The following is a 17,230-nucleotide window of genomic DNA, read 5'->3' as shown; positions in this document are numbered from 1 at the left end:
TACTATCTCGGAGAGGCAGTGGTGGTCAGTTGGGTCCCTACCTGGGCAGGAGTCACTCCCAGTGTGAGTTTGAGCAAGTCACTGACTCCTCAGGGCTTCCATAATTTCCCACCTAATTTTGGGGGAACTGCCATACTGCATGGGGAAGGGAATTTCCATCCCAAGAGCTCCAAACAGTGAATTGCAGGTCCAGATTAAACAAATAAACAAATTCCATTGCTATTTTTGAAAGAGCCATTATTTCATACCATGCTAACAAGAAATGAATAGTACAATTACCAAGGCTTTATCTAGAATCCCATTAGAGAGCTTAATCCAATTTGTGTAAGAATAGTTTAGTGAATAAAGGGAGAGGAGGACCCAAAAGGGCATTCTTGAGATATAAGAATCTATTTTTAGTTTGCCAATAAAATGACCGAATTGAATTTAAATTCCTAGGGTCTACCAGATTAAATCCTCCAAAGGAGGATTTATGGTTTTTGCTTTTTTTAAAAAATTCCTCTTTGTTCCTCTCTCATCAGCATAAAGTAGTTTTTAGACCTTTTCAAAGTTTAAGGACCTTTTTCCAATTGGACAAGTCTTAACATTCATCTCTCCTGACAAGAGCATGACTGGTAGTGCTGCTCCTTGGCCAGAGACCACGAAGGGTGGGAGAAGAGAAAGCCCAGTCATGGGTGGTCAAGGCTCTTGTATAACTCTGTCTGGGCTGTCCTCCTGCAGACAGGGATTCCTGTGGGACCTGGAGAAAGTTAGCCGATCTTCTCCCCAACTGTGCCTACACAGACTTCCTGTGCAGGGAGGGGACCCTCACCCACAGTCCTATTTGTAAAAACATCCTAGGAAGTGGGGAGCATGACTGTTTTCAGAACAAAGCTCAAAGAGCAGATGAATAGGGATGATTTTTCTCAAACATACACACATCCAGACATGAACCCCAACACACAATCACATAGACAGACTCTCACACACCATATCCAGACAGATACACAAATATATACACACCAGCACACACATGGTTACAGACACACACACATCCAGACACATACCACACACACACACACACACACACACACACACACACACACACACCAGCACACACACACCCTCATACACACACCCCAATACACATTCACATAGACACCTTCATTCACACACACAAATCTAGACAGATACACAAAAACATTCACACACACACCCAGAGACACACACATCCAGGCACATACCATACACACACACACAAAAACATGCACATGTACATCCAGACAGACATACACATACATACCACTTGAAGGTATGTTACAAATGGTGGATCATTTGATTCTCACAACAGCCCAGGAAGGAAGGCACTGTGATCATGCCAGTTTTCAGATGAAAGCACTGAAGCCCCCAGATGAGCCTGGGGGACTTGGTCCAGGCCCCCTCTTGATTCCCCACTTGGTGCTCTAGGGCGCCCTTAGTGGCCATTTCACATGTAGAAACATCGTTTGAAGTTTACAGTGAACAGTCATCTGTTTCCTGGTGTTTGCATTGATTGTTCTTTTTCCTTTCAAGTTGCATGACATCTCTGAGTCTGAATTCTTGACTGAGGCTGAGATCATATGTGATGCTGTGTGTCTAGTGTATGACGTCAGTAATCCAAAGTCCTTTGAATATTGTGCCAGAATTTTTAAGGTTTGTAACTGTTGTATTCTGTTATCAAATTTAACAAAACTTTAGTGAGCCTAAAGTATCATGATAGATTCATTGTATTTCCTAGATTAAAGAAAGACAATTCAGATCCTATTTGTAGCCTAAAAATGGCTTAAACAACACAAGGCTTTGTATTGTGATTCTTTCTGCTAATCCTTTGGAAGCTAATGATGCCTTCCCAATTTAAAAGAGAAAAAAAATTTACCCTTCATAGACCGATGCTAAGTAGCCATGATTTTGAGAGTTTTTTCCTTTTTTTTTCTTTGCACAGCAACACTTCATGGACAGTAGAATACCCTGCTTAATTGTAGCTGCAAAGTCAGACCTACATGAAATTCGACAAGAATATAGCATTTCACCCAGTGACTTTTGCAGGAAACACAAAATGCCTCCACCACAAGCCTTCACTTGCAATACTGCTGATGCACCGAGTAAGGATATCTTTGTTAAGTTGACAACAATGGCCATGTATCCGTAAGTACTTGCTCTCTCTTATTGGCAGGCTTCATGGGTCACAGGGACACTGCATGTCATGGTCAACCATGAGATTGGAACGCTGCCACACTGAAGTGATTTAGCAACAGAAAGAGAGATCTTTCAGGGAGAAAGTAAAATCACAGAGAATATTGTTTCATCTGAGAAGGTATATTATTTGTCAAAAATTAAGTAATCCACTCAAAAGCAACCCTTGTTTTAAAAGCAAAGACTACTGCAATATATAAGGTTTGGTTTGGTTTTTAATCGTACCTTTAAGACATCACCAGACAAACCAAAATGATTCTTTGGTTTTTAACCAGTGTGTGTGTGTGGGGGGGGGGATTGGCATGTTTTTTATGTCCTTTCTTCAGATGAATTTCTCTCCTACTGGTGGTTAATTGTCAGTGAAGATGAGGGAAGAGAAGGCAAGAGAAAGTTCAATTTTTTAAGCTGAAAAACTTCATGTAGAGGGAATTTGAGCTGAATAAATGCTCTCTATTCATGGCTGTGAGCCACAATTTGATGTACATTTATGATATACTGATACATATGTGTATATAAACACATGCACAGAATTGTCTTAAAATGCATGACTGAAAAGTATTTTGCTAGTACTGTATATGTAGATTTACATTTACATTCTGTTTTGCAACAAAATCCCATTTTTCAGGCAGTGTGTTTCTTAGGGGTTTAAAGGGGAAAATTCACTATTTATATACATCTTATTTAACATATAGATCTTGACATTTTCTTCTTTTGAAAAAATGAAATAAGATGAAGAATAATAATCAAACATTTCTGTTAACTAGACTTGTTTTATTTTCCTTTTAAAAGAATCATTTCAGAACTTTAGCATAATATGGATTTTAAAAGTCAAATAGTTGGCTTTTCTGCTGTTCCCCTGATGCCTTAAAACAAAAAACAAAAAAGTCATAATACCATAAAATTCTAACTACTTCCTATTGGGATGAAGAGTCATTCCTAGAAGTATAAACCTAGTGATTGCTTGTCCTTGTATGATTCATATGGTATTACTGCTTTAAAACACACACACACGTATATATAACTGCCGAGACAGACTCTATAAAACATCAGCAACATTGATAGAACAGAGAATTTGAGAAAAACTGAGTCTATCTAAAAAAAGAGATTACTTCTAAGTTATTTTTTCCTTATAATTTCCCAGGGGTTTTATTGATATTTTCTTTCAGGATTGCCAAATGTTCTTTTTTCTCATATTTTTTAATATATCATAATCATATAGAAACACACTGCTTGGGAGAGCTTATTGCTTGGTGTCTTGTGTCTTTTTTACAATGTATGCTTTTAACATGTTTTAGTGTCTTGTGTAGATTTGAAATGTCACATGCACTCATGTGTTGCATGCATGCATATGTATACACATGTATATTTGAAAAATGTACACACATTGAGGCTCGTTCTGGGGTTGATCTGAAACTCCTCCTTCTGAAGTGTCTTTCTGTTGCTAAGCACGCTTTGCATCCTGCCTTTCTTGGTAGATGGAGCTTTCTGTGTGTTTAAGCCTTAGATTCAATTTGTAAGGTAACAGATGGATTCCAGTATGACAGCTGGTAATGGCTTCAGTAGCAGTGATGTGCTCATCCTCACAAGTCATGTTTTTAAAAGGAATGTTTTGGTTCTTAATGAAACTTAACAAAAAATTTTTCTCTATGGGATATTGCTAATCTTCCTTAACCATCCCACCACCATCTGCCATGACCCTCCTCAGCTCTCACCAGTGCAGCCGCCGTGTTGTCCGGCTGAGAAGCCTCTGGCGATGCTCAGAAGTTGCCAGATGTGCTAGTTGCTTGATTCCATAGGGACCCTGCTTCTGTGGGCGTATGTGGGGACCTGTCCGGGTATTGCATGCGGACTGGATGTGACCACCTGGCCACTATTAAAGAGCAGCTTTGGCCCTTGGTCATGTGGGTTGAGCTGCAATGCCCCAAGACTGCTAAATTGTTCCCTTCCCCTTGAAAGGCCCCCAAATTAATTCCCTTTCTGATTCCAGTTGGGTTCTCTATTGACCCTCATTCCATAGCTAGAGCCCCAATCCCTCCTGCCAGGCCCAGCAGCTCCCAGACTTCAGGGGAGAGCACCATGACCCCACCATGGGGCTCCAGGCAGTTTAGGAAGCCCTTTGGTTTCCTTTGGGACCCAAAGTGCTGATAAATTGAGGGAGGTGGGAGTGGAACTCCTGCCTCTCTGGAAGTGGATAGACTTGTCTTTTGTTGTCTTTTATTCACCAGCAGCTCTTACTCCTTCCTGGTTTTCCAGCATGTGTGTGTGTGTGTGCTAGGGGAGGGGGGAGTGGAGATTATTTTAAATGCAAACAAAACTTTGTCCTGTTGGCGAATTGTTTTTTCTTTTTGTTTTTCCAATTCTGATGAGGGTGCCATCTAATGCTGTGCAGATACTAAAAATCCTGCAGTAATAATTACTTCCCACTACCCTCCCCAAAAGCACAAGGTTTGACCTGTGCCCTTAGACCTTCTCCCAGGTGTTGTGGCCCATCTGGGGGCCTCAGGGAGCCTCCTGCTCTGCACAGCTTTAGTCCGCCCTTAGCTGCCCCTTTCCTCTCTAAGTGTTGCTGATGCCTTAGTCTCTTTAAAACAACAACAACAGCAAACATTGGCACAGCCCCGCGGTGCCTCGTTGGTGAGTAAGAACTCAACTATGTCCTTCTGTGTGTTTTCGCAGCCATGCCCGGTTACGCTGTCTGTGCACCTGCAACAGGTGTACATTCTGCATCTGTCAGAGCTTCCTCAACTCAGACTTGCTGCAATCTGTAAAGAACAAACTCTTCACGGCAGTTCTTACCAGGTCCTCGCTTTATTTACTGCCTGCCGGGCATTCTATTAAAATACCAACACAACAAAGTACATACGTTGCTTTTTAATGCAGGTTTTCAGTATGTAGCCACCCTGGTCAGGAGACTAGTCTTAAAATGCTGCTAGTTGGCACTCCAACACTCACTGTGCTGAATGGTGGTTTGTCCTTAGGATTTATGACCATCCTCAGTAATTTCTGAAAATTGGATTTGGGGATGCTGTGAAGGATTGAGTAAGGAAGATTTGGGGTTTGGTGTTAAGGAGGCTGATGTTTTTATTTTTTAATATAGAGTGATAATAAAAACACTGAAGTAGAAATATATTAGAAATGTAGGAAGGGAAGACACTTGGAGTACAAAGATCATAGTGGTAGATGATATTTTATTGCATTGAGATTATTCAGACAAGTTAAAACAGTATCCAAATGATAATTTGTTACTAATGTTCACCGCATATTAGATTTGTCTAAACTAGTCGATGTGTTGTGAGAAAACTGTAGCTTCTTAAATAATCTCCATTCTTGAAGCTAACTGATTGACTTTGACTTCCAAGCATCATAGCATCCCACATCACCTCTATTAAGGACCTAGAAGCAATATGGGAAAGGGATTTCCAAGTCAACAAGACCACTTTGGGGGAGTTATGTCTTCTGGCACATGAGAGGTGTGACTATAAAGTAATGCGACTGGATTGTTTCACAGAATAGAACTTCCAAATAATTCCAAATAATCTTGTCTCCTTCAGTACAGTCAGTCTGAAAGTTTTTACATTTGCTTCAGCAGCATTGCCAGGGATAAGAAATTTATAATTGGAAACCCTCTTTTGGAATCTTTAGGCCTAAGGCATTTTTTAGATTATACTTTGTGCTGGTAAATCTTTGTCCTTTGATGATAGATTTTATTTTATTTTTTATACATTCAGATGTTGTTCAGAATCAAGCCTGGAAAATAAAATTGCAATCTAGCTGAGTAATAAAGAATGAGATATGATGACCACTTGATTTCTAGTGTAGCTTGTAAACTGGCTTTAAAGGCAATTCCAAAATAGAAGATCCAGAAGTGGTTCAGATCATGGTAGCTGGTAAAATGTTATTGGCTTGTAAAAATTCAGTTGTTTTTTTTTTTAAAATCCATCTTATTACTTTTTTGTGACACCTTTATAAAATTACCCATATGGAAACTATTCTATTGTTTTAGTAAAAGAATGACAGCTCAATCTAAATAATTCTCTCACCTAGTAGCTCCATATTCATAGACTCATTACAAATCATGCTTTCATTTAGAACAAGAATCGCTAATATAGCATCCTCCAGAGAAGATTATTTGGTCTCCACTGGCCACATCTAATAATGGGAACCTTTTAAAATAGTCATGCCACTAAATAATCCAGTAACTCCTTGTTGGAATAATTTTTTTTCTTATTCCATCTCTGCAATTTCATCAATTAGTCCTCTCTCTTTTGCTATCTGTTTACAAAAAATTTTTTTGTGAGGGGGCATTTTTATTCTTGAGAATTTGAAGATGGTTATCATTTGTTCCTTTAATCTTTTCTTCTCTAGGCTAAATAGCCCCATTTCCATGCTTCAGATGAAATCCTTTCTGGACTCTTCTCTATCCTTTGCCTATGACCACTGTCTGGTTTGGTAGTGTTTCTTTTAAGATGTTACACCTAGGCCTAAGCATACTCTCCAAGTGTAGCGTGACCCACACACACAATTTAATACTTACTCTAATCTGTCTACTGTCTACATAGACTATTAATGATGTTAGTTTTTTAAAAAGCTGTGTCTCACTGTTGGCTCTTCCTAAGTGTGATCAGTTAAAATTCCCAATTCATCTTCATGGGATCTACTCCCAAACCATGTCTCCCCGGACTATTTTAGATAATCTTTTTTTTTTTTAAATCTATCTCTGTTAAGTTTCAATTTGGGTTTGATCCATTACTCTGTTGAAATTATTTTGAATATGTAGTCTGTTTTTATTAGTCATACCTCCTAGTTTTTTGTCATTTGCAAATTTTATAAGACTTCCTCTTATGTCTACATTCAAACTGTTGCTGAAAGCGTTGGATTTATAAAACCTAAATTACCTCTAGTAAGACTCCACTAGAAGAAACATTTCTAGATGTTTCTCTGGAAGAGAACCCACTCAGTCCTCTTTGGGCTGCCAGCTGTGAATCTCCCTCTATGAGGGTTTCATCTCATCTCTGTAAGGGTGTGTGTGGGGGGCATGTTATCTGTTCACTGAAATCTATTTGCTAATTTGTAAATTGCAAGATGTACCAATCTTGTGATTCTATATAAAAAAGGAAATGAAGTTGATTGGGCATGATATTTTCTTAGGTGAATCTGCATGGGCTCCTAATAGTTATTGCTCCCAAACCCATAGACTTAGAGAATTTTAGAGCTGAAAAGGAGCTGTATTTCTATATCCAATCCCTTCATTTTACACATTAGGAAATTGAGACCCAGAGGTTATTATGACTTAACCACAAAGCTAATAAGACACATAGCTTTTTAGGGTTAGAGTTGTGACTAGAATTCAAATCTTTCAACCCAATTTGAGTGTTCTTTCTATTACATAACACTGTTCTTTCTGATGATCCCTTTTAGGCATCCCTGGTGACTTTTTTTTAATTGCAGATTGGGGGGGTATCTCATAGGGTGCTTTGTGAAATATGTACTATCTTTTTTATCTTTATCATATATTTATATTTTTTTTGCCCGTGTTAATTTGATGGCCATAATGTTAGACTTGAGGCCAGTCTGTTTGACCTAAACTGCAACTCTGAGGAGGTAGGATATACAAGAAATACTCTGTTAGCATTCAGTGGACTGCTTTGTATCCTTGGAACAATCTTAGGTACTTTAACTGCATCCATATATAAATGGGAAGTAGCTTAATAACTGCCAATAACAACAGAATTTTATCTCTGACATGAAAATAGATACTGAAAAATTAACTGCTGACAGTTTAGAAAGAGAAAATGATCCAATGGAATCATACCAGCTAGTCTCTTTTAGGGTTTGTTTCTTAACAGCCCTTTATTTGTTCAGTAGCATTGATACCTGTTGTTTTCCTAATTTCATTCCCTAGGATAGGAGCTTAACTATTAATTGTTTTGATTATTTTTTTAAAATCTCTTGATTCTGTTTAACTGAGTTTATGTTGTATTCTACACACAGAACTGAAGATGCAAATATAATCATGTTTATTGAACTCCTTTTAAAGGAAAAATCATATAAGTCTTGCTCTTAAGCAAGGTTTATCTTTTTTACTTGATGATAAAAAGAAATTGTTAACCTATCATCAAGACTTTTCTCTTTGCCTCAGTTTCCCAAGTGTAAAATGGTGATAATAGCAGTATCTACCTTATAAGGATATTTTGAGACTCTAAGGGATAATATTTGTGATGAACTTAGCACAGTGTCCAGCATGCAGTAGGCACTTAATATATGTTTGTTTCTTCTATGCTTTCTGTACTTTTCCATGATGAAAGCTATCTTAATTGGAAAAGTGAAACTATATTCTATTTGTATTTTATACTTGGTGATTATAACTAATCCTTCATGAAAAAGTTTCCAGATTCTTGATTTTTTTAACATAAAGAGTCAAAATTATTTTATATTAAATGCAAATTATATCACTTGTTTGAACTGCCCAAGGCCCTTTTTTTAGTGGGGCTCCTTCCAAACTCATATACTCCCATACTGTGCATGAGAATTGTTAGTAATGTAGGGTGTTAAATAATTTTAATTTCTTATTTCCTGTAGGCATTCATTAGCACTCATCTGCTGCTTGGGTCACTTTTTACAGCTTTTCTTTGTACATGTCTCACATCCATTTCTGTGTAGAATCCTCCCATTTATTTTAGCCACATGTTCATCAAAGAATCTTCTATTTGGAGACTTTGCTTTGTGGCTTACTTGTTTCCCAGTTTTGTTTTAGAATTATATTTCTTACATTTCATTTTAATTATTTGCATTGATTTAATCAAATCATTGGATCTTTGTTTATATACCATGAGAACAGCATTTTATTCTGGTGACAAAGTTCTTATTTACCTTCTCTTTAATCTTCAGGTAGGACATGATTGTACCTTTCCATCCGTGACTTGTACTCATGCCCATTAGAAAGCTTAGCAAGATCTTTAAAATCAGAAATATCACTGAAGCAGGAATTTTCAAAATTGGTTAATGGTCCAAATACTGTAGTTTTCAGGGTACCCTGTTCTTTCTTCAGATCCTGTCATTTCTATCCACATCCATTTTTAGAAGAGATCTTCCCATTTTCAAACCTTGAGTTATTCCGTGATGAAGGATCCCTAGAAATTGAATGTCCATGGACTAGCATATTAATAAAATATGGTTTCTCAGGAGAGCTTTTTATTAGTCATCTATAAGCTTGCAAGTTATGTTGCATATCTTCATTCATTAAGATGTTTATTACTGAGTCCATGCTCTCTTAACACAGCATTGGGACAAAGTTTTTCCACACATCTCTTTTGCTGCTACCTTACAGGAGACTTACTTGTGTTTAAATATGCTGAAATTAAGACAGTCTTTTTTTAATGACAAGCACTTACTGGAATCTCTGAGGGACCTCCCAAGTGTTTGTTGGATTGATAAGAGAAGACACAGACTATGGAACCTTAAGTTTTATGCATATTAGGGAGGTTGATTGTGTGAAAGGACTTTGTCCTTTCCGTTCTAGTTTGAAAGCAAAATGATAGTACCTGACTGCACTTCAAGGAGCTCACTGTATAGGACATTAGGTTAGGCTTTGCTGCTCCCCTTTGATACTGTATTCTCCTGTTTTACACCAAATCTTGTGTACAAAGTCAGTAACTGCTGATTGCATCTTTTTGATCTTCTTGTTAGCATCTATCTGTTTATCAGAATGTTGAACTATCTGGCAAGCTCTGGGTTACCTTCTCTGATGTTCTTTTTAGTCTGTCTATTTGGGCGTCCTTAGATGATATTAGAGCATTTCTTTGTAACTTCCATCTGTTGCAAATCTGAATGCTACTGATTTCCAGCAAAGCCTTCCTGGGCCTTTCCTTCCTTTCCCAAAGTGTCAGTATTAAGGCAAGTTTAGTTAGCAGATTGCTTGCAGAATGAGATGCTCCTAACCCATATTAGGTACTTGCATTGTCAATTCTAAAATTATTTTTAAGAAAAAGCAATAATGAAACATTTCATGTCACCAAAATGTTGTCTTCCCTTGTGGCTGTGGGACCTACAACTTGAATGAACAGGATCAACTTTTATATTAAAAATGAATATTCAAAATACTTAATGGCAAAGAAGGAATAGAGAAAGGAAAATGAAGTCAAGAAAACCTGACAACATGTAATTTCAAAAAAGCATTTCTGTGCAGGACATTCTAAAAACTTAAGAGAATTACTTCCTTTTGATTAGAAGACTTGATTATGCAAGGCTGAACAGCAGAGTGAGTGACAGGCTGGCCTTTGAGTCTGAAGAACTGGATTCTCACATCCTGCTTTTGACCCCTGGGGTCATTTTGTTAAACTCCAGAAAGTGGTTCTAGGGAATTCTTCCCATTGTGAAATGACCATTGTGAAATTTGATGCCAAGGAAAATTAATTATTTTCTATCCATTTTAACATTCCCTTCTTTCCTTGACTCTCATTGGTGGCCTATGTATTTGAAACAGGAGAGTTACTGTGATATCCTTGAAAAGGTGCTCATCTCAAGGATCACATGACCAGGCTTCTGAGGCCTGAGCCTTGACTTTATCCTCTGGAAAATGGAAGGAGGGAATGCTTGTTTACCTATTTCATAGGATTTATGTACAGAAAGAACTTTCTATACAATAAAGCACTGGATTTCACTGATCAGTGCTCCTAGGTGGCACAGTGGATGGAGCACCAGCCTTGGAGTCAGGAGGATGAGAGTTCAAATCCAGCCTCAGACACTTGACATTTACTGGCTGTGTAACCTTGAGCAAGTCACCTAACCCTGATTGTCTCGCATCCAGAACTATCTCCAGTTGTCCTGATTCATAGCTGGTCACTGGACCCAGATGTTTCTGGAGGAGAAAATGAGGCTGGTGACTTAGCAAAGCCCCCTCACTCAAATCCAGCTAAAGCATCACCTCCCTGATATCATAGTCTTTGAGAATGAAGGACAAACATTAACCTTTCCGCCCAATTTGTAGGTTCTAGGGTAGATTTTAATTCTGATCAAGTCCCTTTGAGATATATTTTTCAGATTTTAAAACAAACTTTACATTTGTTTTATAAAGCAAAAAACAAGGGAAAAAAGAAACATATATTGTGGCTAATTTTTCCATTTGGCAGGGATGTGTACGTGTGCATGTGTATGTGTGTGTGTGTGATGCACACACACACACACACACACACACACACACACACACACATAACTACATTTGTAGGCCTGTATTTTAGGCGCCTTTATAAACACCATTCACTTAAGTAGAAGCTGCTTCAAGCATTTAATCATACTTAATTCATTATTTATGTTCTAATCAGATCTTGCCACTGAGGATTGCTGAGCTGTCTGATCTTCTGCTGGCAAGCAGCATTAGGAGATCTTCAAATGGAAGTTGAAGTAGAAAAGATGGGTACTCGGATATTGACAGGTCTTCTACAGTGAGGATTGGTGGAAGCCCCTGTGAAAGATTTAGACTTTCAGATCACTGAGGAATGGTTTTAGCTTGTTCTAGCAGATGAGCACTGTGGCCATTTTACGAACCCAGTACTTGGGCTTGAGATCTCTTGAAATAAACTTGAATCAGACCTTGCTACTTCCCTAATACTTCTTAGATCCCTCTTTTCTTTGTTCATGTGATGTCAGTTGACTGAGTCTTTACAGATGTGCTGTCAGATTTATAAATACCTTCTCTGTTATAAATACTGCTTAGATAGTACAGCTTTCATTTTTCTAAGTATGTTTTCATATCCCAGAATTAGCTATAACATTGATGACGATGTTGAGATATATTCTGAGTAAGTGGTTGCTTGCCTTAAGTATTACTATAAACCAGTGGTGTTAAAGTGGATGTATTTGTGTGAGTTGAACTTCAGCAGTGTGTGCAGTTGATGTTTCTCATGTGTAAATTATGTGCATCCGTATTACATAGAGTGCTATGGGGAATAGATAAATACTATTTTGCAAAGCTAATGAAACTAAGCTGTCAAGTCAAGATGGACATTTTCCTTAGTAGTGGCCCCCTGTTATAACTCCAACAAAGAGGAACCTACATTAAACATCTTTATAGAATTAGAGATTCTGTGTTGGGAAATCATTTTGACTATATTTTTCATATAGTGATAACAGGCCTCTTCTTCCTTCCTCTTCCTTCTTCTTCCTTCCTCTCCCTCCCCAAGATTTAAAAAATAGGAACAAATAAAAATATCTGTTCTCCAAGCTGATAAAAATGTGAGATTAATCCCAGCAAAGAGAATAGGCTCCTTCTGAAGCAGAGAGGGTAAGAAACTCACCCCCAGTACTGAATGGAGAAATCTTATTGCTTTGGCTGCTCTCAAAGCCCACCCCCTACAAGCCAGGTTCTAATGTAGCTGTAGCCCATGTTCCCTTTTCAAATTATGTATGTGTTGACTTGGAGTGGTTTAGAGACTCCCACTAACTGTGAAAGCATCAGTCATTGTAAACTTGTGTGTTTTAGGTAATGACTCAGATTTTAATTGGAATATGTTTTGTTTTCATACACAGTATTTCTGTGATGGTTAATTAGTCTGCAGGTAAAGGGAAAAGAGTTGAGAGTCTGGTGATTTGTCCCTTAGGACATATCAGGACTTGGTGTGCCACATGGTTGTGGTTTCCTCCAAGTATCTCAGGTCTGTCGTTAGAAGATGGTGTGGTAAGAACGTCTAGGGAAGTATGGACAAAAGCCCTTGAGTTGCTTGTTCAGGCCTAAAAAGTCATTTTTAACAAAATATTGATTGCATGGGCTAACCCTGTTATAGAGTAAGTTTGTTTAAAGTCTAAAGTAGGTAGAAAGAGACAGAGCAGCGTAGATGAGGAACCATCACATTAGTGTTATGGGGGGTGGGGTTAAGCCCCTTGCTGTGTGGAGCTGTTCCATGAACCACCACTGTGCATATGTGCAAAGGTTAAGAGCCCAGGTAGCTGAGTGGGGTGCCACGCTGTTAGCCGACGACGAAGGCAGTATTGTTCACCAGGTGCACGCCGTCAGTTCTGTAGAAGATTCCATCTTCATGGAGTCATCTCACGGTCCAGTTTTTCTTGAAGCCAGGTAACATTTCCCATGCTCCCTGGTTTGACACTGCTGGGTGTTTTCCAACTGGAAAAACTGAAACCCAGATATCTAATTCCTTAAGTGATTTAAAAAAAAAAAGATATTGTGTGTTGAGAGAACTAACTTGCAAGATGAAATGCACCTGTGTTATCATTTTACTCTTTAAACACACACATAAGGAATAATTTTAAACTAGGTATTTACTTTTCTTTTGATGTGTGAGAGAGAGTATTGGAGTGTGGTGCTGCTGTGCAGTACTGATAAGCATGGAGTTCTGAGGCTTGGGTTGCCATCTCCCCGCCCTTGGGGCTCATGGAGTGCAGAATCACCCTAGCTACAGTAAGCAGTGAAATGTTTGGAACTAAGGTGGTTCTGCAATCTGTGACTAGGTAAGGGGCAAATCATCGGGTGGAATGGATATCTTGGCTATTAACTCTCTTTTGCATGTGTTTATACTTCAATGGCTCATTCCTTGTAGAAATTTAACTTTCATCTAAAATCTCTTTCTTCAACATTGGTAGGTCTAAAAATAATCTAGCTTAGGCAATATCCATCGGCCCTTTAATCCATAGGTTTCTCACATCACTTGAGTTGCATTTGCTTCACTAAAACTTTGGTGACTTTGAATAAAGTCCTTGGTCCCACCTTGGCTTTAAAACTTTCTCTTCCTTGTGGTAAGCTGTCATACTTGAGACTCTTGAGGGTGGCCAGTAGTGGTTTTAACTGAGCATGCTCACAAGCTTAGTTTGTGGTCATGGGGGAGATGGGGTCTTTGGCTGTCCTCCCCTTGTCATGCATAACATGGCTTCTTTTATGTCATCCAGCCATTCTATCACCTTACATTTCGCCCTTTGGTTTGTACTGTTGTCACTGCCTGTTTCACTAACACCTGGTTTCCTAATACAAGTTTTCAATGTGATGTAAACTAGTAGTTTGGTTGTGTTTTTTGTTTCCCCTTTGGTGTGGGAGGGTTCCTCCAAATTTTTTAAAGGGGACTAGGATTTCAAAAGTTTGATTTATCATTGCTCTTAGAAAAGTATTACCACTTGTCACTAAGCTACATAATGTATCTTTAGGTTCCTGGGGTGGGGTGATTTTACCCATTGTTCAAATTTAGCAAAATCACATTCAAAGATTTTTTTAAAAAAAAATTTTAATTACAGCAGATAATTTAAAATAGTGGGTAGTTTTTTTAAACTTACTTTTTGGCCTTTCTTCATTTGAGAGAAAAATGCAGAATACAATTATAAAAAATACTACACCTCATCTCCTCCAGAATGTTAGCTATTTACTAAGCAACTATCTCTTTTCTGCCATAAACTATATTAATGAAAAGTTTCAGTAAACAGCAATTTTGGATTAGCCTGACAAGTGTCCTAATACTTCCCTAAAAGTTCTTGACTGATGTAGCACTATGTTCTCAAATAAATCCTCTGTTTTGAAACTGTTTTTGTTTTCTGGCTGCAGGCACGTGACACAAGCTGACCTCAAGAGCTCCACGTTTTGGCTTCGAGCGAGTTTTGGTGCTACAGTGTTTGCAGTTTTGGGGTTTGCTATGTACAAAGCATTGTTGAAACAGCGATGATTTAAACAACAACTACGCTACTGGCCCTACCAAAAACCAATACTTTTATGTACATTCTGAATGCTTTAAATAATGCTAGAAATGTTGAGATATTTATATATGCAGAGTTACTTTATTAATATTTGTAATTCTTGCATAAGAGTATTTTAAAAGGTAGCAATGTCTGCAGTATTGGCTAGCATTTGCAAAGGAAAGTTCTATTTAATGGCCACGGAAAGGTGGCCAAGCAGCAGAGGCCAAAAGGGAATGTTTTGTAAATAATGTACATACTCAGGCAGCAAGATGTGTGGTTCCCCGGAAAAAAATGAGTTCTGGAAATGCTGTCCATAGATGTTTCCACATAATATCTTATTAGTATTTAATTGGAACTCACTATCATAGGTTTTAGTTTAACTCAATTGTACTTGCTCATGGATTACTTATTTATTTCACATTCATTTGACATAATGCTTTTGGGGACTGGGTGGGAGGGGGCTCTGTGAGACATACGAGGCACAGTTCACACTTGCCTCTTTGTGGAGGTTAGGTGTCACTTTTCCAATAGAGTTTTGTTTCATTTTAAGTATAGCTTCACTCTGGCACACCAGCCACTTAGGCTCAGTACAATCTGACATGCCCAGCTGGATGAGAGGCTCTCCTCTGGGAGTGGAGCGAAGCTTTCTGAAAGTCACAGAGCAAAAGAATCAGTGTAATTGTTGGGTATTCCTTCATTTTTGAGTATGTTGTATTTTTTAAGCCATTTCAGATCACATGGGGGGGAGAAGCCAATTTATACGTTATGAATGTTTTGAATTCAAAAGACCATTGCTGTTTAATTTCTTCCAATCTGTAAATCATCCTGTCCTGGCTGTATCTATGGTGCCAAGGGACTGCACAGTTCTTGCTCTGTTGTAGAATATCACAGTAGCTGCATGCTTCCTGATGTGTTCTATACCTGGTTAGAACTCCCTATAGACAGCAACTTTTTTAAATGAAAGAATAAATCTAATGAATCTAAACCCTCACTATAAACTTATTTTTTTCCATCATCAACCTTTTAAAGTATTTCAATAAATAACTAATGTGTCCTGTGGTTCATTTTTTTATGTTGGGTCTTCTATCGCTTTGTTGTTGTTTAGTCATTTTAGTTGTGTCAGATTCTTCATCATCTCTTTTGGGATTTTTTTGACACAGTTGCTGGAGTGGTTTGCCGTTTTCTTCTCCAGCTCATTTGACAGAGGAGGAAACTGAGACAAATAAGGTTAAGTGTCTTGCCTAGTGTCACACATCTAGGAGGTGTCTGATACAGAATTTGAACTTATATCTTCCTGACTCCAAGGCTAATACTTTATCCACCTGGCTGCCCCATAACCTCTTATGGGAAGCAAAATCCCTATCCTCAAGGAGCTTGTATTCTGATAGCAGAGACATCATGTACGTGTAGTTATACACTAGAGACAAATCAAATTCAGAGTAACTTTGGAGGTGTCTCCATTGAGAAGGTAGTGGCAGGGGCACTGTATTATATTTGAAAAGAAAAGGAAAGATCTGGAACAACCACAGTGACTGGTGGGATAGGGAATCATTTAGGAAAGGAGGAAGAGAATTGCCGTGTTGGAGGGAGGCTTCCATGAGATTGGATTTGGGCTGTGATTTCTTCCATCTCCATCCCATAGCATGTGATTTAGAATGGAGGGGGAAGGATGAAGCAGTGATTAATCCAGAGCCCAGCAACAAGATGATAACAAGGCAAGGGATGCTTCACAGAGGGAAGAGACAATCTGTATTTCTCCATAGATTTGGATGCCCCCCCCCATCTATCTGCCTTTCCAACTCTTTTAAGTCTGTTATTCAAACAAAAGGTAACATTTATTTAAAAACAACTGAACAAAGTTGTATTTGGTAGCTTTTAGGAGAATAGCAATTCATAACTGATTTTCAAAAGTCATTTATGAATTGCAATTTCCCTACGAGGAGGTTTTTTCCCTCAGAGATTTTTCTTGCTCTTTTAAGGGCAAGTTTTGGAGAGCTGATCCCTTCCTTGGACAGCACAATTGCCACACATGATTACTTAATTTCCATAGTGTGTGCCATATTTTCTTATTTGCTTCCCCATTTTTTATTTTTTTTCTTGATATAATAAAAAACATACTTAATACTTTAAAACTGGCCCTCCCAAAAAACCCAAAACAACACCTAACAATTGTCCCACCTGGTAAATAGTTCAAGTATATCCCTATCTATAGATGATGAGATTCTAAGAGAGGTTAAATGGCTTAACTAGGAGAAAGTGACTTACATAAGCATCTAGGACCTGGCCAGCCTCCACCCATGGCAGTCTTTAAGAAGCTTTGAAGTCTCAGTCACATTTATTCCAGAATGGA

General features: G+C 38.3%; 1 protein-coding gene across 3 annotated transcripts in view; it reads left to right on the top strand.

Annotated features, from left to right (window-relative positions):
- RHOT1 (ras homolog family member T1) overlaps window positions 1-15,939 on the top strand; it is a 66,945-nt gene extending 51,006 nt beyond the window's left edge. The window contains exons 17-21 of one of the 3 annotated variants that reach the window (XM_074188968.1): window positions 1,552-1,671; window positions 1,961-2,163; window positions 4,888-5,010; window positions 13,136-13,279; window positions 14,750-15,939. In XM_074188968.1, coding sequence (XP_074045069.1) covers window positions 1,552-1,671; window positions 1,961-2,163; window positions 4,888-5,010; window positions 13,136-13,279; window positions 14,750-14,867 — 708 coding nt within the window. In that variant the 3' untranslated portion in view covers window positions 14,868-15,939. The remainder of the gene's footprint in view (window positions 1-1,551; window positions 1,672-1,960; window positions 2,164-4,887; window positions 5,011-13,135; window positions 13,280-14,749) is intronic. The other 2 variants (XM_074188969.1, XM_074188970.1) reach the window with 2 other exon arrangements.
- Window positions 15,940-17,230: the final 1,291 nt, after the last annotated feature.

The sequence above is a fragment of the Macrotis lagotis genome, chromosome 5, assembly GCF_037893015.1.
Source record: "Macrotis lagotis isolate mMagLag1 chromosome 5, bilby.v1.9.chrom.fasta, whole genome shotgun sequence".
Taxonomy (NCBI): Eukaryota; Metazoa; Chordata; class Mammalia; order Peramelemorphia; family Peramelidae; genus Macrotis; species Macrotis lagotis.
Note: the sequence above shows the minus strand (reverse complement) of the source record. Positions and strands in the feature narration are given on the sequence as shown.